Raw genomic sequence first — 25,675 nt, 5'->3', positions numbered from 1 at the left:
AATAAAATCCAACTCACAGGAAATATTTATAGTTGATTCAGCATGCAGCAATATGATATTTATTAATGTTTAAGGAAAAACAAGAGAAAAAGTTTACATACTTAGAATAGAAAACTTTTGGTAAAAATATCAGGGACACTTTTAGTTTGGCATTCCTAAGGCCTACCCAAAGTTAACAAAAGAAAGAAAAAAAAGTTTAACATACTTAGAATAGCAAACTTTTTGGTAAAAATCTTAGTGAAACGTTTAGTTTGCTATTCCTGAGGCCTACTCAATGTAAAAAAAATACAGAAAACCTCATAAATATCAGATCATGACATCTGTTCAAAACAGATGGATTAAATGGATTGCAGAAAACTTATGAATTGGAAACAAAATACATCATATTTCACATACTCTAAGTGCCTGCCCATAGTTATCCAATTATTTCTCTAAAAGCCATTCAAGCCCTTTGGAGGTCTGACTCACAATGACCTGTTATTTCTATCAATTAATAGCCAAAGAATCATCCTTGTTCATAAGCGGAAGCAGAGGCTTACAGCATGAGTAGAGCATATGATTTATCTGCTCAACTTCGATGGCAAACTGAAACAACTACCAATGGACAAATGACATTAGCATGGAATAAGTTTATCTCAGAACAGCTCTGTCTGCTTTTTAACATGTAGACACCTCACTTAGGCACTCTGCAAACACTGTATTCAAAATGAAAATAAATATTAATATCCATAGTTATCTATTTGAGGGGTTATTTGCAAAGTCTAACATTATGATCCCTAAAGCCAACGTAGAAAAAAACTACTAACTTAGAAGTGGTCTGAATTACCACCAGAGGGGTTATACATCCCTTCTAGGATGGGGAAGCTTGTTTTGTAGCAGAAGCATCTCAGGCAAATGCCTAAAGTTAAACAATTCTGCTCTTGTTGGGTTAGCTTTCGGCCAGATCAGCAAGCAGAAAATCCAGTGGTACGACCATATCAGCAGTCTGCCAGCACAGGGAAGACAGCAGAACATGTGGCCTAGGGTGGAGGGAATGCCACTTCTGACTGCATTAGTTAACTAAGCATTAGTTAGCTTAAGCTGATTATGGCACTATAACCCTTTCTTGCCAACCTGCCAAAACAATCATCCAAATTGCACTAGAGTACTTCCAGATAATACACTGGAACTCTCCTTTCAACATTAGAGATCCGGCCAGACTATTTGCTATAACATTTCCTTTACTCTGTTTTGGATTGCACAGGAAGTTTATATTTCTCTCCTGGTAGTTGTGTGTCACTAATTAGTGTAGAATATTTCATTCACAAAACCAAAAGCGTATGGTATTTGAAAAATTATTTAAAGAACAAAAAAGGTGGATTGTAAGTGATTTCCAAGTCTAATTCTAATACCAGTTTTCACAGTTTGTTCTTCTGCACACAGTACAGTTTACCTCAGTCTTCTATAACCGCTCAGAAAAGCATTTATTAGGAGCCTGCTGTAACACCATTTCAAGTGACATAACTTCTTACTGTGAGTAGCATGCTGGTTTAAAGATATATCTGCACTGTAATGCAGTGTATTCCTTGACTACAAAAGCCAGGTGGGCTGAATCTCAGCTGGGCACTCCCAGAACCTTGGAGAAGAAGTCTTGGGGCTTTCAACACTTTTTAATTCTACATTGGCCTTAGTCCTATTTCAGGTTTGAAATAACTTATTTAACACAATTTTTGAATTGCAGTGGCTGTTAAGGTGCTTTTAGTCATACAACTTTAGTGCTCTTTATCTGCCTTTATAAAAGGAGCTACAGGATTTCAGGCACAAGAGGCAGTTTCTCAGTTTATCCTTTTATGTAAAGTGCAGTGCTCTGCTTTCTAGGATCTGGATGAAAGATTTGTTTTGGTTCTGGTTTTGTTTTTTATTGCTATTTGTCAAACACACAGGATGTAAAGTCAAAGTGTCTTCTACTTTCCCCGGGAAGACCATCTAGGGTTTGTGGCAGTCCTTAGTTCCTGGAAGAACAGCATGTAGCACAGGCCAGACACCTGGGTTGTGTCATGACTTTTACATTCTTTTTACTTATAAAGATTGCAGAATAGAATAGAATATTTCAGTTGGAAGGGACCTACAATGATCATATAGTCCACCTGCCTGACCACTTAGAACTAAATAATCTGGTTCTACCATATAGACTCAGAAAACATTAAGAAATATATTTGCCCTAGCGTTACACATTTCAGGTCCAGTTCCACTGTCATTACGTGACCTCAGTGGGAATACTGCCCGAGTGAGGAGTGAAGTCTTCAGCTTTCAATTATATCCTTGTAATGTACACAAAGAAGACACAAAAGAAAACGGATGACTAAAACTTGCACTTGTATGCGGTTTCAGTTACTATCATCTTCATTTCAATGCCATTTGATATGTGCTCCATTTTTTAGGATGCTTTGAAGCATTCTTGCTGAACATCAAATTCATTTTAAATGGGCTAGAGTGGTACCTATTAGTGCCTAATGTAAAAATTAGTTATAAAATAGATTTTCATATCCTGAGGATAGATGGTACATTTTAAAGGATTTACAAATGTCAAGGTCACAGTAGCTTTTTATTTATCAAAGTCAGTTTGGGAAGGAGAACATGTTTTTCTGGAAGTGTTACAGCTTTTTGCAACAGAATTTTTGAATAGCAATTCACCTTTGATGTTACAAGATTCTATAAAATAGACAGGAAAAGAAAATAAGTTTACTTCTTGACAGCAGAAGCGTGACTCTGGAGTTTGGCTATGCTACGTCAGTGTAAATTTATCTTTCTTAGCAGGAATGTTGCTTGAAATTTAAAACATAGATTTTAAAAAAATAAAATAGAATAATCTTTAGAAAAACTAATGTATTCCATAATTAACTAAGGGCCATGTTATGTTTGAATCTATTATCATTAAGGGGCAAAGAGTTATTTGTACAGCATTCAAGCATAAGCATATTATATAACCAAACAATGCAATACCGGTTCCATTTCCCTACTGTAAATTGCAACTTTTTTCAGCTAGTCCACTTCAAGTATCCTCGAAATAATTGAACATGCTGATTTCATACTCAAGTAGAAAATATCTTCTTCTGAATCAGAAAAATTGTCCGTGCACAGAAAACATCTCTTTAAGGCTGCCTGCCCAACACCTCTTCAATTTATGCAGATGATGTGACCCTTCTGCAAAACTGGAGGCAGTCTATTATGTATCCGCTCCAGACCATTCCTCAGTTCTGCCTATTCTTGCCTCCACTAGGTGATTTAGGTGGACAGACCAGTGCTGCATTTAAGAATGTGAAGGGACATGTATTTTACTGTATTAAATGATCCATTTATCTCTCAATAAATGGTTTGAGAGTTACAGTTCAAGGCTCAAAATACCCCTCCAAGATGGGTAGTTTACGATTCTAGTATTTGCAGACACCAAACAATAGGAACCTTTAACAGCTGTCAAATCTTCCATCAATTTAAAAGTTTAACTTTGAGAGGGTACACAAATATAATGAGAAGCTTGAAGAAGTTAGCAACATGCAACTATTCACCAATGATCACTGAAAATGTTAACCACATGAGCTCTTGGTTAACACAGTTTGACACAAAATGAAAAGCCTAATAATCTGTCTCTTAAACCACAAAATAAAGATATTTAACAGAAAGTAGATTTACTATAAGGAAGATCCAGAAGAAGAAAATACTACAGAAAATTTAGGATTATGCATGTCTCAGTGGCCATCATGAGGAAGTGGCATAAACCACTGCAAGGAAAAATAAAAACAGCATAATCCCAGCACGTGCAGTTTTAGGGAAAGAAGCTATCTCACAACTGAGTAGATTAAAAAAAAGTCATCTCAAGAAAAAGTGCATATAACTTATTACTAGAATACAGAAACAAAAGCAAGGGAAAGATTCCATCTGAGCAAGTCATGTAAGAACAACATCAAAGATCTTTTTTTCCAATTCCTTCCTTCATTCCTTCCTTCCTTCCCATGCCTCTTCCATTTCCCTCTTTGACAATATTTTTACAAAACTTATCAGAAAAAATAGTAGTTAATAGGTAAAGAGTAAATGACTGCATTTTGTGAAGCCTTCACTTCATGAAATTTCCTTCCAAAACTTCATAAATGATGTTTGCACCGAATTCACCTGCAGTTCATGAAAGGGCATGTAGAAAATATACAGGGAGCAGTTCAGTGTCAATAATACTCTCTAGCCTCTATTAACCCTTCCATTATTGCATTGAGTTTCAACTAGTCACATCCATCAGTCAGCCTTACTCTTCACACTGTCACTACACTCTTTAGAGAAGAAAGGTCTTGGCTACTGTTACTGTCAGAGCCCTCAAGGCACTAATAGGCTTTAATGGCCCTGATCAGTCTCAGCGGGAGCCTCCACTCACATACCTTGCCCATGGGTCCAGGAGCTCTATTTAAGCTCAGGTTTGGTCCTTCAGTGGCCTGAGCTACATGGCTGGAGGAGTACTGGTCTCAGCTTAGTGCTAGTTATACTTATGCTTGGCTATTGCATGCCTTGATTCAGGCCTTGACCTACAAACTGCCTTCCTGGCTTCACCTTGGACTATCACGCTGCTGTGGACCTGCTTGGCAACCACTGGAACTGGTCCTGAATTTGGTCCTAAATTTAAATTGCAGTTTTCCGTGTGGGTTTCAAGTCTGAAATATATTGAATACCTAGATCTCAATCCAGCCAGTAATTAGTGAAACTAACATGCTTACAGCTTGTGCTTGAAGTGCTTTACCTGAGGTAGAGTGCTCAGCACCATGCATGTAGAAGCTTTTGGCAAAGTGAGCAATCCATGTGTAACACTTACTGTAACTACTAGGATTCAGTGAAATTGCATGGAATGGTCTTGGCCTAAGATAGCCTGGTCTGAAAAGTATTAACCTTATAGGAAAAAAGGTCTAGTAAGATGATGACCTTTCACTTGAAGACCTCTGCCAGATCTTTCTGAAAGCATAGAGATGAAGGCATTGCGATGCTTCACTGCGTAGATTTTATTGAAGTTACACTACAAAAATATTGTTCTAAATGTATAAAATGCTTTGTTAGCCCCACAGCTTTTTTAGCTAGTGTGCAAAAAGAAAAAGAATGTTTGTCTCAAGGGGAAAATTAATACTTAAATATCATCATATAAATACAAAAATCATTTGCTTTATAAAAGCCAGAAAAAAACAAATGGACTTAGGAGAGTGTGCACTTGAAAGCCTTCCAAAACAGTCATGCTCTTACTTAGTAGAATCAGAATAATAACACACTAGATAAAAACTCTGTTTAGGGTACAACAAGGAGAAGAACCTAGGGGGAAATACAGCCTTTTATAGCTGTGTCTTAAATGAAGCAGAGCTGCAAAAGAAGTTATAGACACTGCACTGGAAAGAATTTAACTACTAGTGAATATTCCTTATGTTTTACAGTTTGGCTTAAGATAATGTTCTCTCATTCTTCTCTGTCCTCCTTTTAAATGTGACCTGACTCCAATCTCAGACTGACTTTGGCACCAATATATAAAGTAGATGTACACATCTAGTATTAATGACTGAGCTCTTCTATTTATCAGTGACAATGGGTGAAATCCACTATATTCCCATATGAAATTTGTCATCTTCTTCTGTGATTTACACAAAGCCTTAGTGATAAGTGAGCTGCTGTAATTCAAGTCAATAAATCTCCAGATGACTTTTTAAAGTTATCAAAGAAAATTCTTTTTGCAGCAGGGAAGATTCTTCTGACCGATGAAGTAATGCCAGAGTAGAAATGGATATACCTACTAGCATCTAAAAATAGAGTGGAGACACAAAGAAAAAAGTTTTTTTTAAAAAAAAAATCACTCTCAAACAAAATAGGAGTCTGTTAAAACCCAAGACTGTTCAGGGTTTGGGAAATACATGGATTTATTTAAATGGAAATTCTGGTGATGAAGCCTTTTTTATCAGTTTTAATCCTTACAGTTGTACACCAATAATTTTAAGACCAGATAAAATCAAGGTAGAATGCTGATATCCTTACTAATACTGAATAAATACTTCATGCAGTACCTGGATATCAGTGGGACCATTAGTGAAACAAGGGTCTAAATTGCCCAGTCATGGGTTGGAAGAAGAAAAACAAGTGGCTATCAGTCTTTGCTCTAGGTCTCTTAGAACCTAAGACTGGCCTCTGGTTAAGCCTGAAGAAAGCCTTATGATTCTGTCGTGCTGCCCGTTAGAACATGTTACTGCATGCACACTGCAACTGTGTAAGCATGCTCTGTAGATTTGAGGTCCCTAACACTGTCATTCTAGTGGCACACAATTTTCAACAAATTTTAATGGCAAATATTTCACTTAAGGACTCTTACTTCATGTACTTGTTGCCTATATAAGTATCTAATGACTTTTTTGGAAGGCAGTTTTAGATGTTTTTGAAGATGCCAGTAAGCTTGTACCTGGAAGTAAAATGAGTAATATCCTATATATTTAGCATAACTACTGCAGCTTGGTATCCTTTATATAAGCCTACCTCAAAGTAAATTAGTAAAGACATACACCAAAGAGTTAGCACAGACATACAACAAGACATACAACAAGAGTAAGCACGCTTATGTGCCAGGAGCTCAGTTTCAGTATAATTGTTAATGAGTTTGCAAAAAGGAAGCTAACTTTTAAAATGAATGTTGAATTATATCTCAACTCAGAGCCTGCTGCGGATATAACAATGTCACGGGGAAGTTGGCATTGTAGTGCAATGTAGCCATTTCCCGATTAGACCCCAATGTGACTAGCAGCTGCTATTTCAGTGAGGGCAAAATAGGTTTTATGTACTACTTATCTCTCAAAGAGTGTAGTTTCCTTGCTTATATATTGAAAATAGGATCCAAATCTCCGACTGGCAGAAGTATACTACATGCATGTCTAGAAGTGGGAAAGGATGATTGATATTAAGCTACTTCCAAACCTCTTTTATGCTGGAACTGACAGGCACTGACCTAGCTTACTGGCTGTTCTGAATTGTATAACCTGTTTTCATTCCTGCACTGTTGTTGACATATGGGGATCACCTGAATGGAGCTGTGCCTTTAACACTCCTATACAGGAGGCGGCTAGTGGAGTATGTATGCTTTGTCTGCTGCAATTAATTTAACCTTATTGTAGTTAACATTTCCCATAAGAAGATGGAAGGATTACTGCAGAAATTAAAAAGTGTTTGTAGGAGTTGGTAGAAATGGCAAATGGTGAAAAACAATTAGCTCACGTAAAAGAATGCTGTTCTTTTGAAATCAGTTTGAGAAGATCATCAGTAAAATGGTGTCATCTTTGAAAGTCTAATGAAGCTCTTGGCTAAGAGACCCAACAGTGTGGATCAAACCACTGCACTTAATATAAAAAGGGGAAATTACTTATGGCAACAGAAATCAGAAATAATGCCTATGGAAATAAGTAAGATAATCTCATTTTTTAGCTATAGTTGCAAAATAGAAATGTCACCCTTAATTCTAGATGCAGTTACAGCATAGAAAAATAAATTCTAAAACTGAAACTAAAAACACCATTCTAATTATGTAGGACAAATAAACAGAATGAAATATAAATATAAATCTGAATTAAATATATCAAATCTCTTCTCAGTATACTTTCCATTTTTTGCAAAAATCTTTACTCAAAGCAGTCCGCTTCTCCATCTATGGAGAATATATATATGCACAGCTTCTAGAATCATGTGATATTCCTAGTAGTAGCAGAAAGAGCTACTGCTGTGTGATTTATATGGATTTGTATAAAATATAACTAGTTTATATACAGTAACAGCTACAATGCATGTAAGAATAAGAAAGAAAATACCAATTTTTCATAGTTCTATAAAATGAAAGAATAACAACAAAAGGTTAACAGTACAGTATCATTTGCAATTAAGAGTCACAGCATCATCTAGTGGTCAAATAGGAAAAGCAGAATTCTAAGTGAATTGTCCATTGTTTTGGTACTTTATTCAGACAGAAAAATTAAAAGCATAAAGAAAATGGCTACTTACACTTCAGGGACCATTGTAGGCAAAACCCAGGAAAGCAGTTACCTGACTTAAGGCTTTTTTAAATATCTACTTTTCTTTTCATGGAAAAGAAATTTAATAAAGCACACTAACAGAGGAGACATCATGTAGTCTTACTCGCTTTTTCTTTAACTGTATTCAGATATACTCTGAATAGAAATAAAATCCTCCACAAAATTTACAAGTCAAGTGAAATGACATTTAGCAATCATTTTGCAGTCTCTTTGAGGTTATATGTATGCTTACATAGCACCTAACAAAATACAGCTCTTGTCCATGCCTGAAGTTTCTGTAACATGTATACATGATGCTAGCAGTAATGGATATTATCTTGTCAGCGGTATTCTGGTCCTTCCGTGACCTTATTTCTAAGGCTACTTTGTTACACTACACTATTCATATTAATATGAAGAAAGTTACAGAACTGCCACCATGAAAATCAAATTTTCCTCAGCAGTTTTGCCATTTATGTCTCAAAGCTGCTCTTGTGGTTTTCTTTTTTTCCTTAGTAATTAAAACATTTTGTCCTGAGGCTTCTAAAACTCTTAAAAAATGCCTTGCTAGCCTTGTCTAGCTCACAAGCCATTAGGCAGAAAAAATATCTTTTGGGAATTTAATTTGAATAACATGTAATACCACCTATACCTCCTATATTTTTGATCTACAGAGTTGTTATTGCAATAATGACCTGGTAATATAGGATGTTACCCTGTAGGCCAGTAAATACAGTATTGCCATGACTAATAATGAGCCACAGGCTTTCACTGAGTTTGCAAAGCCTCAGGACTGAGGCACGTCAGACTTGCTTTGCTTGAATTCATCTAGACCTGTCTGGAGCTTTGTCTTAACTTGTTTAGATGTAACATCAATTTTTCTTATCAGGTGGCTATGCCTAATTTCACTTATTTTTGTTTACCTCTGTACTGAAAAATAGATTCGATATAAACTGTTGTAACAAGTAGTCATTCTGTATAGAATGAAATATTTATCACTCTAATCTAATGCAGAAATACAGGCCTAGTATGACAGCAGAGGCCTTGATATCAATGAGGTGTATGGAGACATTCTTACCAACCTCTCAATGTGTCTGTAATTGTATGCAAACATACAAGAGCAGTTATAGAAGCTTTGTAGAAACTGGAGGGCTACACAGTATTTGTAACCTGTATTTTGAATCTATCAAGGAAAAGTAAAGCAGACTTAACTCAGAGAGCCAGTCTAACAGTCCTGGCTGCACATTCTACAGTTCTGCAAGTCACTGTATAGTTACAGATCAGCTGTTTCATGTGGAGTTTGAGAGCTAAGATGGAACCTGTACTTTGAAATTATATTAGTCTTTCTTTGACACCTGTCCCAAGAATAAGGCTGAGTACCCTAGTGTTGGATTGGTTTGATAGAGACTTCTACTTGTGATGAAGGCATGTTTGAGAACTATATGGTTTATTTTTCCATGAGGTATTCATGCCCTTCCACAGAGAAAATATATTTACTTATCAGCCAATTGATAGAATCTACTCTGCACCATGATCCACAAACTGAGAAGTTCTACTTTAAAGGATGCAACTGCAGAAACAGCAAAGTCAGCACTGATACCATCCTAAAGAACAGCTAGTGCTGAACAAGTCAACATTTTTGATATTTTGAGAAAATCCACATATCAACATACAATTGGAATGCAATGAAATTTATGTATAGCTTTGAATGTCTTTGGTTTCTTGTGCCAAACACTTGGTATACAAATATTAAAATCACTAGACATTTTTAACACTGAAGTCAGAGTAATGATGTCACCAAATCCTATATGATGAATTAACTCTGATTCACAGGTAATAAACGTCCTATACTAGACAGTCTTTGATTAAACCAAGTCTCTTTTGATGACTTTTTAAATAAGACAGAAAATATATGAATTAAAAAACCAGAATGATAGTGAAAGAATGAATTTTGACAAGTGCCAAATTTGCAGCTCTGGAGAACTAAAATGATATGCCTGTGGATGTTATCATTCTAAAAGCCTTTTGCTTGTTATACATTCCTATTTCTGAAGGAAAACAAAGATACCTGCCCCCCGAGCTATTTTTTGTCTCCTGTAATTATTTCTCACATAGCTATAGATATGATTCCACAAGGCAGGAGGGACAGAAAGAGGGGAAACTGCAGACTGCAATTGCCAGATCTTGCGGTGTCAAACAGCTTGCTGAAAGTTAAAACGTCAATTATTTCTGGAATGGCAGTGTATAACTGAGTGTACAGGCTCTTGATTTCAATATAAGGCAACACATCTGAAAACTCAGAAAACCCAATGATTTAGAATGAAAACCCAATGATCTAGAATGAATTTGTACTTGCATATAAAGTATTGATTGTATCTGGTGGGAAAAGACACTAAGTGTCTTACATAGAAGCATAACACACAATAAGGCATTGGTCCTGAACCTGATCCCCTGTTGGTAAAAAAAACAGGTACTCAGCTTATGCAGAGGTGTATTTTATGCTTTCACCTGAAAGGTTGTTGACACTTGCTTTAAGATATGAAATACATCACCTTAGCATTAGACATGTAACCTGAGAACTGACTTTGAAAACTGATGAAATGCAGCATGTAGTTCTTGCCCTCAACATATTAAGTGAAAGGTAATTTGTTTTGATTGACACTTCACTGTTAAAATGTAACACTTTATAATAAAGAGAAAGTATTACACTAAATGTTTTTTTACTCCTATGCTGCAAGACATGCTTAAACATGCAGATGCTGTTACAAAAATTTTTATTCAATCAAAGGCTTGGAGGAAAAGCAACCAGAGCACAACTGCATAGGGAAAGAAAGGCAAAAAGCACCACTGTTAGAACAAACTCTGTGAACTTTGTTTTAAAAAGTAAAGAAATTTAGCAATTGCACTTGCTGCTGAGACTTCTCAGTGTGCAGGGACAACTCTTTCCTTATTCTGATACTGGAATTCCAACTGCCACGGTCTGAATAATCTACAGAATATATAGAGAGTACCAAAAGTCCTTCATGTGTTTCATTAAAGGCAGAAAAAACACCAAGAAAAACACTTGTATTACTTGAAAAAAATAACTGAAGAAAGCATTTTTTTCTTCCCTTTCATGAAGAGATTGTTTTCTTTAAAAAAGAAAGAAAGACAGCCTTTCTGACAGCCTCTCAAATTGTATTAAAAATTCTGACTGTTCTTTCTGGGGGAAGGAACTTGAATTAAGGTTATTTGGAGTTGCTGCTGTTGTAATCTGAAGGTTTTTTTCTTGTGTCAGTGAAGGATGAATGCAAAACCAGAAGAGTCAGTAAATTCAATTGTACAGTCTTTCCGTAGAGCTAACTCTAATATGCAATTTCATTAATGAAAGAATGTGACCCCATTATACAGTGTTATTTATTCTGTGGATTGTGCAACCAGTTTTGGGGGCCATTTAAAACTCTGTTTTTGGTGGCCTTTCTGGTCCTAGCCGTACAAGAGAGTTCCAAAATATTAGGTTGCCTTTGGAGAGTCATTTAAGTACATGGGTATACAGTATTTTGTAGACAAGGTAAAACAAGCCATACTACCTTGGGCTTATCTTCATGCTAGCACCGCTACTTGTCTCCTCACTCAGAGCTTGCTTGTGTCCAGCCAACTGGAACATCTACTGGAGACAACAGAAAATACCTAGAGGTATATTAAAAAAAAAAAAAAAAGACATAATCAATAATGATAACAGAAGGATCTAGAAATCCCACACTGTAGCTTTTCTTCAACTTTTAGCCTCTTTCTGGTCTCACTTCAACAGGATGATGAACTAACAGCATCTTTGTGTATCTTAATCGCTCCAAGAAACAGTAGCATTGCTGCTTTCATAATAATGCTCACCTTTCCCTGTTTAAGGATGCAGACAAGTACTTCCAAAAAATTGTGAGCCTGCTAACTCATACCATCCAAAAGTAAACTCATCTATTTCAAGTAGGCCCTTACATATTTTTTTTATAAATTTAAACAAACCAGTTTATCATTCAATGTGTCACTGATTTGCTGCTTTCATAAATAACTGTAAAGAACAGGCTGAGTTGGACTTCTGTTACTTTGGACAACTGTATCTGCCCCTGGCCACTGCTGATTTGATGTCACTAATGGAGAACTTTATGGGGTGGGTAATGAAGAGTGTGCAAAACATCAGCATATTCTGCAAAGCTAGCTTTCTTGATTTTTTCAAACTTGTATTTCTTACTAACTCAATAAATTTTAATTGGGAATTTGAAATTTTGTCTTTATGAAGTTACCAGACATTTATGCAAATACAGTTACTTCCAACTGGATAAAAGGGGAGAAAAAAAAAATCACCGGGAGGTTAATTAAGGAGTAGGAAAGTTTGTCTGTGGAGGCTGTAGAATCTTCACCCGTAGGGCCTTTTGAGACCAGGCTGGAGAAAGTCCTGGGTGATGTGGTTGGAATTCAGTGTTGACCCTGCTTTGGGTAGGAGCCTAAACCAGAAATCTCAACAAAAGGATGTCCTTCCTTTCTGACCTGAATGTGTCTGTAGTTTTGACTCATACTGGTATTACTAAAACACTTGCATTGAAATTTCTCTCTATAAGCAAAGAACTCCTAAACCTAGAATTTCAACACAAAAACATGATGCATTTGTGTTGAGGAACCCTACTGTTCAAGTATCTACAAATTTAACATTTTGGAAAGTAAAAAAAGTAACACATTCGTAATCTATTTTGAATGTGGGGATAAAGAGGAGAGAAAAGAAAAAAATAATTTTTTTTGCTTTCTGCATCTTAGAAAAAAAAAAACCCTGCGTATTTTTATCGCCTTGACTTGCATGATACTCTGTTAAACCTCTGCTCTAGAGATGTTCAGCCACAGGGCCCCAGTCCATCAGGGTGAACAGACTTTTAAAAAGTCTTTCTCTTTCTTTGAGGGGGATTCTGTGCTGAGAGGGACAGGTGGGCTGAACAGCCATTAGAGTTGTTTTCAGTGAAATTGTTCTTGTCACTTTAGCATTCAACATCACTAGAAAATATGTATTTTTCTCAGCCTACCCTGACTGGAACTGAGAACAGTGTTTCTTAGTTCTGAGGGGAAAACATATTTGAAGTTATATCATTATTTCACCATCTGGTGACTGATGTGCGGGTTAATAATTGGAAAGTACTAGAGAGCTAAAAGGGAAACAGGGAGGTTTGGTTTGCCTAGTTTCACAGACCTGCTGCATAAAAAGTCCTATGTCATTACCCAGGAGTGAACTGAAAGTCAGGCCAATTTAAACAGGATGCAGCAGCACAGCCACCACAGACTTGCTTTTGCAATCCTGACGCTCCCATCTGCTACAATTGCATGTTGACCAGCATATCCCAGAAAGTCATCTGGACTTTATACAAACCACAGGCCACACACGGAACTTACTAGGCCGGCCAGTGTTACTTTTAAAGTTTCAACAGCCTCAGAAAAAACAGTACTGCTGGTATCATCAAGAGAGAAAGTACACTGCCATATTTGTATACTGTGCAAATTCTTCCACCTGTTTCCAAGTTCATAGATATTTCCTAGCTTATACTAATGACAGCAACAAAAATGCAGTAATGGATCCTGTAAGAAATTGCTGCTAAATTTCTGCTTTTCTCCTAGATCCCTTTTGAACATCCTGTGCTTCCCCAGTGTTTTCCCAACTCCTTCCCAAACCCATCTGGATGAACTTGGACTGTCATCTGATCTACCCAGTGAGACCACTGCGACCACCCACAATGGCCAGATCTTTCCCCAAATTGTCAGTGTTCAGTCACAAAATAAGCATGGCCCAAAACCCTTCAGGGGTACTGCACATACAGCGCCAGGTCCATCATGACTCTTCAAGGAAAAGAAGCGCCCTTGAGGACTTTATGGACTTAAGGCATTATTTGTTCTATTGAAAGATGCAATAAACAATCATTCCCTATTTACCAGGTACACTGCACAGCCTACAAAAAATTTCTCTGTGGCTGGCTTCAGAGCACCCTGGACACCAGTCCCGGAGCTTGGGTGTCCCTCAGTGATCTTGCTGCCCAGTGGCAGGGCAAGTCCTTCAGGCTCTGCACAGTGGCATCAGGCGCTATGGCTCTGTCGGACCCAGCGCCTGTGGCAACAGTGATCTAGGCAGGTGGTGCTTTCACCAGCCAGCAACCAGCTAATTAGATATGGTAAGACCTGAGATTTCATCAGTCGAGTCTGGTGATTTTTTTCCCCCTTTTGAGGTCACAGCCTCTGGCCTCAGAAAAAATGGCTGGCTCTGGCTCAGCCTGGTTTCAGTAGGAGCTGGCTGGTAACTGCCTCTGTACTCACTACTCGTGCTGCAGAATTCCCTCTCATGCCCATAATTACAGGTTGTAATTATGGCTGTGCTTCGCCCGTGCTGCTTGCCTTTGCCAGACACTCAACACCTGCTATCCTGAAGCAGCATATTAATGCCTATGCCAGAAAGATCTTAATACCTTGCCGTTCAGGTAAAGTGGCAGGAGGAATAGTCTCTTCAGCTAAAGGCTAATGAGAATGGTATTTTGAAAGCAATACAACTTCCTACAATTTAGTCTGAAGACAAGCTCTTAACTGTGAAGAGAGGGGAAGAGGGCAAGGGTCATCTCTCCCTTTGAAGCACTATTTCAGATTTGACTAAGGCAGGTTTTGTACATCACCGGTCTAAGACATCACCTCTCTGAGACATGGCCCTGGAAAAACGGCTCCCAGGCAGACCACCACAGCGCTCACGGCAAGCGAGACCGAGGAGGCGCGCAGACCCCGACGGCTGGCTCAGGCTGCTGCTCCGGCCGCCGCCAGCACACGGGCCAGAGGAAGCACAGAGCCAGTCGCAGCAGCTTACCGCGGCGCCCCTTTCCGCCCCCCAGCTGCTAGCGGATCCCCAGCACGGCGCCAGGGCCGGCCCGGGGCAGCAGCTCCCGAATCCGCAGCCCCGCCGCGCCACAACGACAGCGCGCGCTTCCCGCCCTTCCCGCTAGCGACAGCCCACCCCACTGCCCCGCCAGTCTCGCGAGACTTGCCGAGGCCCGAGGCCCAAGCCCCCGCCTCCGCTCTCGCGCGATTTGTCCCCTTACTTCCGGGTGCGCGCGGCTGTCGCCCCGGCCCTGCGCGCTGCGATGGCGGCGCCGGGCTGTGAGGAGACGCGGGCGGCCGGCATGGGGCTGGGGGCCGGCCCGCCTCACCCCGGCGTCCCGCCTCACCCCGGCGTGGCGCGGCGGCGGGGCCGGACGCTGCTGGTGCGGCACCTGCCCGCCGAGCTGACGGCGGTGGAGAAGGAAGATCTGCTGAAGCATTTCGGGGCGGTGTCTGTGCGCGTCTTGTCGGACCACGGGCGGCTGGTGAGGGCCGGGGCCTGGGGCGGTTCCGGGCGGCGGGGGCGGGAGGAGAGACCTGCCGACGCCCTGGGCCGTTTGTCGTGCCTTAGGCTGCGGAGCGAGCCGCAGGGAGGGGTGAGCGTGTTTGACGGGTCAGGGCTCTTCCTTCTCCCCGCTCGGGCTGGAGCGGGGGCGGAGCGGGCTGCGGTGCGGTGGCCCTGCGCATCGGGAGAGAACCGCTGGGCTGAGGCGGGGCGGTCGGGAGAGCGTCTGACGCGGGGGTCCCGTCTCCCCGCCGGCTGCAAGTTCTGTGCCCTTGGACGCAGCTTTGGCCTCGCTTGTTCTTAGGAACAAGGCTGTGGAAACGCAATGCAGAAGAGTCTGTTGGTAGGCGTGGGGATGCAGTTTCACAGATCTGTCTCTTGAGATCTTTATTTTATTTTATTTTTTAATTCCTCCAAATTACAAAAACATAGGACTATCTGTCTGGTGACGAATGCTGTTTGGAAAGAGCCTTGTATTCCTGCAGAACTGCAGAAAAATTATGTCTGTATCTTGTATCAGGGTCATGCTTTCTTTTATAGCATATTAAAAATGCTGACGTCATTACAATGATTTTCCTGATAGCTGCTCTTATAACAGTATTAATGTTTTGGGGTTTTAATACCGAATCATGTAGTGGCAAGATGAAGTAATAAAGTTTGTAAAAACAAATTTGAGATGAACTGTGTATTCTGTGAGGATTTGATCTAATTTGGAAAGCGTAATTTTCTCTTTTTTCACTTAAAAAGTAAGGGAAAATGTTAGAAACCGTCCAGACTTTCAGAGCACAACAATAGTTACGACTTTTGTAGCAGGAAAAGTATTACTTTTAGGAGTTGCTTTGATGAAAAAGTTCTGCTGAGACATGCTGAAATAAATTTCCTTTTTTTGAAGAGACGATTAAACTTCTTTATCAATACGTACTTTCTTGCAGTTTAGGATGGCTTTTCCTTACTAGAAAAGAAATACTGTTTTCCTGTATTCCTCAAACTGCTGAGTTCCTATCTTAATTTTTGACTGTAGGAGGTACTTGTCCTAAATTCTTAAGAAAAATGTTCTCTAGTTGTTCACCTTTGCCCCACATGGGAGTTAGATGACTACTGTCTGGAAGCTTTCAAATATGTAAACTTGAACTTACGAATTACTTGCAGGTATATGTTTTACATGCAGTTTCTTACCTTTTTGATTTGAATTCAGTATGACGATTTTTGTTTGTTTGTTTTCTAGAAACATACTGCTTTTGCTACCTTTCCCAGTGAAAATGCAGCTGTGAAGGTTTGTATTGAGTTTGTTATTGAATGTTTTGGGAAAGCACTTTTCTGAATTGCCAGTTGTGCTCTAAAATGTTTTACCCATCATCTAGTACTCAGTGTCGGGGGAAAAAAATGCAGAGCAATGTAGTATTAAAGTTCTGTTTCAAGAGGTGCTTGAAAGATTTTTGATAAAACTAACACTTCTGTAGAGGCATAAGAAAGGTGGGTTGGAAGGGGCTTGTGGAAGTCATCTGATCCAACCTGTCACTTGGCATGGCAAACTTACATGAGTCGAGACTGATCAGGGCCTTGTCAAGGGGGTGTGTGCATTTATGTATAAACAAAACATAATTTACTTGTCTCCTGCATAATTGCATGTTTGCCATAAAATTCAGACAAAGTGATGTACACAATTCAAGACTGCCTTGAATGCCCAATTTTAATAAGAAAAAGAAAACTACCATGTTAATAGGGGACACGGATGCCAAAAAGTAATACTAATAATGCTTTTTAAATATGCATCTGGTGAAAAGCTTATGTCCTGAATTTCCCTCTTATGCCCTGTTTTTTTTGGTGTTGCTTTTTTTTTTTTTTTTAGGCTACTCAAAAGTTACAAAGACTATGTGAGGTGAACAGTGGTGAATTTAGGTTCCTTTGTGTCAATCGTTAGCAGCCTATCAGGGTCTGGACTTGCAGAATGCGGGAACTTCCTAGTGTCACTGTTAAGAATCTTGATTTTTAAAATTCCCAGCTATTACTAGTGGACTTCAGCATGTTTGTAGTTCATGAGCAAGAGGTTGGTTACTTGAAATCAGAGATTTACTAGGCTATGTAATAAGTATCATTGTTAAGGCTGCAGTCTCACTACTGTGTTCAGATGACCTAAGTGTCTGCAATGGTTCTAGCTGTGCAACCTCATCTTTTTCCTCCCTGCTAGGGGGAAAGAGGCTGCTAAAAGCAGGGCTTTGAAGGCAGGAACGGTGTAGAACTACCTGTGTCTGTAGTGGCACAGACCTGGCTTAAGGCAGTTGTGACTGCATCTGATGGCTAGTTTACCAACCAAAGAAAAAACAGTCATGCTTTGAAATAATTCTGATGTTTTTCCTCTTTCCTTTCTTTCTTTTCTCTATTATAATTATTTGAAGGCTTTGTCAAGACTGCATCAGCTGAAGCTTTTAGGTCACACCTTAGTTGTTGAATTTGCGAAGGAGCAAGATAATGTGCAGGTACTTAGCCAGCCTTCTGTCTCAGAGGAGTGTAAAAGGTATGTGCATAATAATTTAGTTTCTATGTTTGTGGTCAAGGAAAGGAAATTCCATATTCATGATACTTTCTTAGTACTGTTAAGTCAAAGGATAAATTGTAACCATTTAGAAGTGTTAACAGTCAGGTTCAGACCTATAGATAAGTGATTGCATTCTTCCCATTAGTATTGTTTCATTCAGTATCATCATGAAATAATCCCTATCCTTTTTCCTATAGTTACTGATATCTTTAATCAGCAGATGGTCCTGTTTGTTCTCATTTACAGAGCAAGACTCCAGTCTGTGTAAGCTGACCTCTGTGTTGCACAGGTTCCCTGTGTTTAAAAAAAGACTCTTCTATTTACTTGTTGTGTCAGGGTTATAATTTTCTTTTGCTGTTAAATAGTGCAGGCAATGCTTTTCTGATGTTTCTTTCTAATCTAATCAAGAGTCAGGCAGAACTGACACCTGCTAGCATAACTGTATAAGACTATACTATTATAGCCACTGGCTTCTAAACTGGAGCTGATTTGCCTGTATCTAGCTTGAAGCATGAGCAGAACAACCATAAAGCTGTCCAAGTCTCTCTTCAAATAGTTAAAGAATATGTAATATTTAAAAATAAGTCCATGAATCCTAATGCTAGTGTGACCAAGACCTGTGATAGTTTGGGTTTCAATTGTCTGTCAAGTACTTAATTAAAAAAATAAGTTGCATAGTTAGGCTTTTAAGTTTACCTCTGTAATATGTAATGGAAGTGATAGAAGCTATGTGATAGTGCTTAATTAAAATCAGCTATAGAGGTTTTAAGTTATTTATTCCACCCCCTGAATACGAACAAATCAGTAATTTAATACCTTTGATTTTATACAGTCTCTGAACAGAGAGTAACGTGAAATAATTTTAGTTCTTTTCCTGTTAGTAGATTTAGGTCAGAAGTGTTTGAATATAGGGAGACATACTTAAATCTGCGTAAATATTTATTTTAGAAGTCTGGCTACTATAATTATCCACGTGTATTAATTCTTAAGAATTAATAATGGCTGTAGTAATGCCATTGATTAAAGATGTTAAAAATACTATACTAATCTATTTCTTACATTTTTTAAATAGATGAGATTAAACATATTTCATATATTATGTAAGGCACTTAAATTTTGCCCTGTTTTAATTAATGCTAAATTAATTTTCAGTTCAGAAGAACCAGTGAAAGAAGAAGAGAAGAAAGAACCAAGCTGTGTTAAAATAGAGAATGGAATTGCACCCAACCATGGGTTAGTGGGGTTTTTTGTTTTAATTATTTTATTCTGTTACAGTTTATTTTGAAATAAGTGTTATGCACTGTTGAACAAGAGAGAATGTAGTATGCTGCATTCTCTCTTGTTTTGTTTCATAGTCTGCTAGTGTTCTACATGCATAGCTGTAGGAATTGTCATAAAGATGAAATTTTAGTTCTTCAAGTTTAGAACCCTCAGCTGAGTAGTGGCTGGTGCTTTGAGTTGTGAAGTTGTGGATTGTATATTGGCCTTCTAGCACTATGCATTGCTTTCTCAGGAAGAGTTTGAGGACTGGGTAGGTTGTCGTAGTGTTAACAGCAGAATACTGTTGGCTTTTGTTTTTTCCAGAGGTTTCTTGTTCTTTTTTCTCCCATTTGCATTTTTGCATACATGAAGAATAAATTTCTTTTTGGGCTAATAAATCCAGCACTTTGAGCATTGAGTTTATGATGTTTGTACAGCGTGCTATGCTGTGCTTTTGGTTTTGGACATGTTGATTGTTTCTGTGTGCTTTAGGCTTTCTGCATGTGTTGGTACTTTCATTATGCCTAAGCCCAGTAAGTCTGTCATGAATTCAGGGACTGCTTCCTGATGTTAAAGACATAATGTAAGCGGCCCAAAACTGTTCTAGGGGAAATAATAGTATTTCAGTGATACTTAAGATATAATGAATAGTTAAACCTCTAGTAATCATTAATTATTATCAGTCGTTATGTGGCAATGGTGTTAAGATGTCTTTTTTAAATCTTTTTTCCTCAGCCTCACATTTCCCATCAATTCTTGCCTCAAATATTTGTATCCACCACCTTCAAGTACAATTCTAGCAAATATAGCAAATGCCTTGGCCAGTGTGCCCAAATTTTATGTCCAGGTAAGTAAAAAACAGCAAAAAAAGAAAGATTAATATAAAAACATCTCCTTTTTCCTCTTTTAATTATCCACGGAAATAATTTTTGTCATAGTAAATATTAAGTTAGTTTTCCTGTGATAGTGTTAACCAATGTTAATTTTTATTATGTTGAGATAATAAGATTTCCTTGACCAGAAGTAACTTCATTGACACTGAAGACTTAACTGGGTATTATCTTCCTAATTAGATGTGACTTGAGTACTTGGAATTTCATTCTGAGAAGATGCTTTATTTTTTTTAATCAGCCTTTTTAAGGTGTGGCTTATTTACCATTCGTGGTGGATCTTAAGTGCAGGCTTTCACATTGTTTAATAACCAATGTAGTTGTGTCTTCATTAAAACTGCTGATTTACACCTGCCAGAAGTTATCTGCTATGATACCTAGCAAGGAACTATTTTAATTTATTTTTTTAGAGAAAATCTTACTTATCTTGAATCATTTCAGGTACTTCATCTTATGAATAAAATGAATCTTCCTCCACCTTTTGGACCAATTACTGCTCGCCCTCCCATGGTAACTTTTTTAATATATGTTTTAAGTACTGTAAAACAGATTCACAATTTAAAATGTTAGCAACGTGGTAGGAGATCTAAGTTCAAACTTCTAAAAGTTAGAGAAATTTTTAGAGGATAGCAAATACTGCTGCATTTCATTGGGTAAGATGTGCATGTTAGTCTTCTAAAAAGATTTCTTTAACTATACTTATGTCCTGGTTTCGGCTGGGATAGAGTTAATTTTCTTCCTAGTAGCTGGTATAGTGCTGTGCTTTGGATTTTAGTATGAGAATAATATTGATAACACGCTGATGTTTTGGCTGTCGCTAAGCGGTGTTCACATTGGTCAAGGACTTTCCCCCCCTTCAGCTCCCCATGCTCTGCCAGGTGCCCAAGAAATGGGAGGGGGCACAGCCAGGATAGTTGATCCAAACTGACCAAAGGGCTATTCCATACCATATGATGTCATGCCCAGTATATAAACTGGGGGGAGTTGGCCGGGGGGTAGCGATCACTGCTCGGGGACTGGCTGGGCGTTGGTCGGCGGGTGGTGAGTGGTTGTATTTTTTTAATATATATTTTTTCCCCGTTTTTTTCCCTCCCTTGGGTTTTGTTTCTCTCTCTCTCTCTCTTGTTGTTTTTTTCCCTCTCATTATAATTCATTATTATTATTACTATTATTTTGTTCCAATTATTAAACTGTTCTTATCTCAACCCACGAGTTTTCTTACTTTTGCTCTTTCGATTCTCTCCCCCATCCCACCGGGGGAGGGGGGGGGAAGTGAGCGAGCGGCTGCATGGTGCTTGGCTGCCAGCTGGGGCTAAACCACGACAACTTAGAACAAAGAAATATACGTGTATGACAGTAGCACTGGAATATTTCAAACTGAGTATAAAAAAAAGGGAGGTTATAGCATCATATTACAGATACAGGAAATAAAGAATATCATAATGGTACACAGCTCTTTCAGCTGTGTGTTTATTTGGAGTTCTGATTAGATTCAGATTGTTAATGAGATTATACAGCGCTTTTGGATTTAACTTGCTCCGTCTCCAGGATGTTTTTGTAAAGAGGCAGGGTTGAGGGAAACTGGCAGAGGCTTAGGGGGAGCTGTTTCTGAAGGGAAATAGAAATACCAGCTCTGTGGTCTCAGTTCTCTGTTGCTGTGATAGTGGTTTAACTGCCTGCCAGTGGAAGATGGAGCAAGTGAGGACTTGCATGAATAGTGACAGCTACAGTATTTGGCTATAGTGAAGTTGTGCTCCACTACACTTTGTGTTTTCCCTAACAGAACACCTACTTCTAATAACAGGGGAGCTAGCTGGTAAAGAAAACTATGAAATAAATCTATCAAATTATTTCACACTGATTTTTCTGGGAATAATTTTATTTGTTGCCTGGTATTGGGCCAGGTTAAGCACTGTGAATTTAATGGTCATGCAAAAAAGAGTAGTAAGGTGAGAAGCCAGTCCTTGAAATTCCTAAAGCAGTTTCTAACGGGCACAGAGTATTTCTAATGCCAGAAGACGTCAGTGCCTTATGGAACTGATGGTACATAAAAGTAGCTATTAAGTGTAGTAAGACTGTTGAAAGTGGGGCTGGAGATGATTTTGTACATAGGGAATTCCTTACATGTGTTTTTTGCAGTCTCAATGAAAAAACTGATTCCTTTCATGAAATCCTCACTCCTTACAGAAATAGAAATGTAAGTTTGATAGGTGGTGGAAGGTTCAGTGTAGAAACTAAGATGGCTTGGGAGCTTAGGCCTCCTCCCATATGTTTTGACCATATTCTTCTCAGGATAGTCCTTAAAGCTGAGTGCCAAGTAAAAACCTGGGGCCATGGTTGCTATTTTTTTTTTTTTTTAACTCCTCAAATTACAAGATTGAAAACATTTACTGTTAACGCTTCAGGAAACAGCAAATCTTTTTTTCTTGTGGAAAGTTTTCATTAGTAATGTAGTTTAGCAAAATAGCATCTAGATCCTTATAAACATACTTTAAAAAATGCTTCTTGCCATCTTCTAATTTATTGCTTTGTCTGTTTTTATTATGTAAAGGAAAACAAGATAGGCAACTTTTTTCTTAAAAGGTTTAGTTACTTTAACTTTTTCCCTATAATTAGTATGAAGAGTATTTACCAGTGCCTGTGCCACCTCCTCCAATCCCACCTCTGCCTCCTGAAGAGCCTCCTTTGCCTGAAGAGGAGGAAGAGCAACTATCTAGTGGAGATGAATCAGAATATGAAAGTGATAATGAGGAGGAAAAGGAGAGGTATGCATTTTACAGTCATTTGCCAGCTTTTGGGCTCTTTTAAAGTGGTGTTTTTACTTTTCTAGCTTCTAGTTCAGCAAATGGTGGAATCTGTTAGTATTTGCAGTATATAGGTAATCTTTCCAGATGCTTAAGGAAGCTCCAGAGTGACTTAAAAACAGAAGGACAGTGGTGTTTTGAATCATAGTAAGAGAAGGAACATGGCCAAATGGTATGCAAATTATAATTTGTTCCCATGTCCAAAAACCCAACAAAACAAAAACTCAGAATGAAGAGAGAGTGCAGATATAAGGAAGCAATAATTAGGTTTTTTTCTTGGTTCTTCATTTTTCCACATCTTTATTGAGTAAACTACTCGGCCTGAATCATATGTGCACTCTGACTTCCAAAATGTTCTTTGTACATCAGTGTGTATTGCTAGGAGTAATAATAACGGGAGGTTGTGTGTGCTGAGGATTCTCTTGCAGTTTTGGGACTGAATTACATCATAGCTGGTTTTTTTAATCTTTAATATTAAATGAATAAGCAATTTTATTTGCTATTTAAACTGAAAAGTAAATCAGAAAGTCCCTATGCAATATTCAGAAAAATACATGCATTTTGAAAAAGGCACTCCTATTGAATGGAAATAGTATTGCAAAAAAAGGTTCAGCTTGGGGCTTCTTAGCGTTTCTACAGCTTCGATGTCCTAATTAGGTGCATGCTTGGGGAAGGAAGGGGCATCACTGAACTCACTATGATGTTGATCGGTCACTTAAGTGATCTGTGTATATCCATTTGCTATGTGTTATAGTTTGTTCATGTAGTTTCAGTCATAAGGTAGCTAGATTTATAACCATATTCTGAAAAGTTGTATTTTGAGGGCCTTAAGGAAGGGGGAAGGCTTTTCAAAATGAGTATTTTCAAATAAACTGTAAACCACTGGTTCTTTTTAAATTTTTTTTTAAAATAGAATGACCAAGTTGATGGAATTAGCAACCCTTCAGCCTAAAAGACCAATAAACACAAAGAGGCGTGGTGTTAGAAAAAAGCAAAGAATTAAAGACTTATTGAATGTTCCCGTGTGTACTCCGCACAGGTTTGTATTATTTCTGTGGTTTTTGCACTTCATCAGAAGATTATTCCTTTTACTAAATGGCATTCTCAGTATCATGTTTGCTTTAGTGTTACTGCTTTAAAGCAAGCATTCTTCACTGATACGTAAATTTGGTAGTGGAGTTGGTTTTCCTTTATCCTCATGCTTGGCTTTATTGCTCTAAAGGTCCAAATTTTCATATAATTTGAATTCAAGTCTGCTCAAGAACCTTAATCTGTAAAGTGTGCCTGGTTCAAGCTCTGTCTTTCTCTTGCTATTAAACTAATAAAAATCCCTTTTTCATAAAAAAGAGAAACAATTTCATATCACAGCCCTCACAGAAGCAATCTGGATTTATTGTTTGGGATACTTCTTAAAATAAGTATTTAAAATAAAAAAAAAAGGATGGTACTAGAAGGATACAAACTGATTTGGTTTAAATAAGCTTGGTTTTTGGAAATGCAGTACTATGGCACAGTAGACACCAGTGTAATATTTCTATGTAGTGACGATCAATTGTGAATGCATTTTTACTAATAGCCTTCTTCCTCCAAGTGATTTGCTATATTTTTTGAAAATGTGGTATATTTTATATACTATGTAAGAGCAGCAGCAAGGCCAGTTATTTTTTGTATTTAAGTTACTGATAAAGTTTTTCATAAGTGCCTGTCTATCCTGTAATGTGGTATGTAATTCTTGTTTTTGCTCTCACTGCCAGTCATACCTACTGTATTTGCAGTGTTTTAATCAACTTGAACTGTATTGGGTGAAATTTATGACATGGAGAAGTCATGTATTTGTGGTAAACAACAGCATAAAATGTCTGAAAGAAATCTTGTATTTGGCTATGCATTCATCAGTGTGTGAATCTTTAATTAACATGTTGTTGTCTTAAACAGTAATTTGCACCCTACACTGTCACCTTCAGATGTCTTTGAGCAGCCACAGCATGTAGGTCATAAAAAAATCGAGTTCCATATTACTACTGACATCCCAGCTGTTCTTCAGATAAACTCAGAAAAAGAAGAAAGAAATGGTAAGAGAGTTCATACTTCAAATGTATTTAATATTAAATTCATGTGGTTTCAGTGTGTAGAAGGCTGCTGAAATTTAGGCCAGGGAATTCTTTTCTTCTTTTGTATTGGAGCTTTCAGAAATAGTATACATCAGGGTTTGTTTAAGAACAAACTTGCATCTTGTCTGCATTTGCTGTTTTTCCCATGTTAAAGCACAGAACTCTGTTTTGGTACAGTAAAGGATCTAGAGGATTTTAAAAGTCTCTTTCTCTCCTATGTGATCTGTGGGTTTATGGTGAATTGCACTCTTTTAAATGTTAAGGTGTTTTTAGCATATATGTTACAAATGCATTCTCAGTATTACATACTGTAATTGAATATATCAGGCTAATTTCAGATTTTCCTTTTCCAGCTCTTAGAGAGCAGCATTCAAGTGATTGCCAACTCCTTCTCTGTGATGCACTGATTATCTACTATAAAAATGCTGGGCGATAATAGCAATGAGGTGTGATGGTTTCTTATAGGGTTATGGTCAGTCTGTGTTTCTTGGTACTTTACAGTAATAACCAGTTTCTTTGAATGAAAATTAGATAAACCATTGAGATGGATACAGGCTTGAACAGCCAGGCTAGTTTTACCTTAACTGGCATATGCCATGGCTTTTATTTGTAGTACAGTTGATTTTATAGGACCATATAGAGCAGGTGTGTTTGTCATATCAG

General features: G+C 38.1%; 1 protein-coding gene and 1 long non-coding RNA gene across 8 annotated transcripts in view; one reads left to right on the top strand and one right to left on the bottom strand.

Annotated features, from left to right (window-relative positions):
- Nucleotides 1-15,208, bottom strand: part of LOC142412652 (uncharacterized) — a 58,362-nt gene extending 43,154 nt beyond the window's left edge. For all 3 annotated transcript variants that reach the window (XR_012776560.1, XR_012776561.1, XR_012776562.1), the window contains exons 1-2: nucleotides 15,074-15,208; nucleotides 11,609-11,708 (exon numbers count right to left, since the gene is read on the bottom strand). This is a non-coding gene — a long non-coding RNA (uncharacterized LOC142412652). The remainder of the gene's footprint in view (nucleotides 1-11,608; nucleotides 11,709-15,073) is intronic.
- Nucleotides 15,170-25,675, top strand: part of RNPC3 (RNA binding region (RNP1, RRM) containing 3) — a 22,672-nt gene continuing 12,166 nt past the window's right edge. For all 5 annotated transcript variants that reach the window (XR_012776558.1, XR_012776559.1, XR_012776557.1 and 2 more), the window contains exons 1-9: nucleotides 15,170-15,391; nucleotides 16,637-16,684; nucleotides 17,808-17,926; nucleotides 19,100-19,180; nucleotides 19,943-20,054; nucleotides 20,539-20,607; nucleotides 22,714-22,862; nucleotides 23,815-23,940; nucleotides 24,837-24,973. Coding sequence is in view for 1 of the 5 variants with exons in the window: in XM_075508226.1 (XP_075364341.1) it covers nucleotides 15,170-15,391; nucleotides 16,637-16,684; nucleotides 17,808-17,926; nucleotides 19,100-19,180; nucleotides 19,943-20,054; nucleotides 20,539-20,607; nucleotides 22,714-22,862; nucleotides 23,815-23,940; nucleotides 24,837-24,973 (1,063 nt within the window). In the remaining 4 variants the exon portion in view is untranslated. The remainder of the gene's footprint in view (nucleotides 15,392-16,636; nucleotides 16,685-17,807; nucleotides 17,927-19,099; nucleotides 19,181-19,942; nucleotides 20,055-20,538; nucleotides 20,608-22,713; nucleotides 22,863-23,814; nucleotides 23,941-24,836; nucleotides 24,974-25,675) is intronic.

The sequence above is a fragment of the Mycteria americana genome, chromosome 7, assembly GCF_035582795.1.
Source record: "Mycteria americana isolate JAX WOST 10 ecotype Jacksonville Zoo and Gardens chromosome 7, USCA_MyAme_1.0, whole genome shotgun sequence".
In the NCBI taxonomy this organism is placed as follows: Eukaryota; Metazoa; Chordata; class Aves; order Ciconiiformes; family Ciconiidae; genus Mycteria; species Mycteria americana.
The sequence above is the reverse complement of the archived record's forward strand: the minus strand, read 5'-3'. Positions and strand labels throughout refer to the sequence as shown.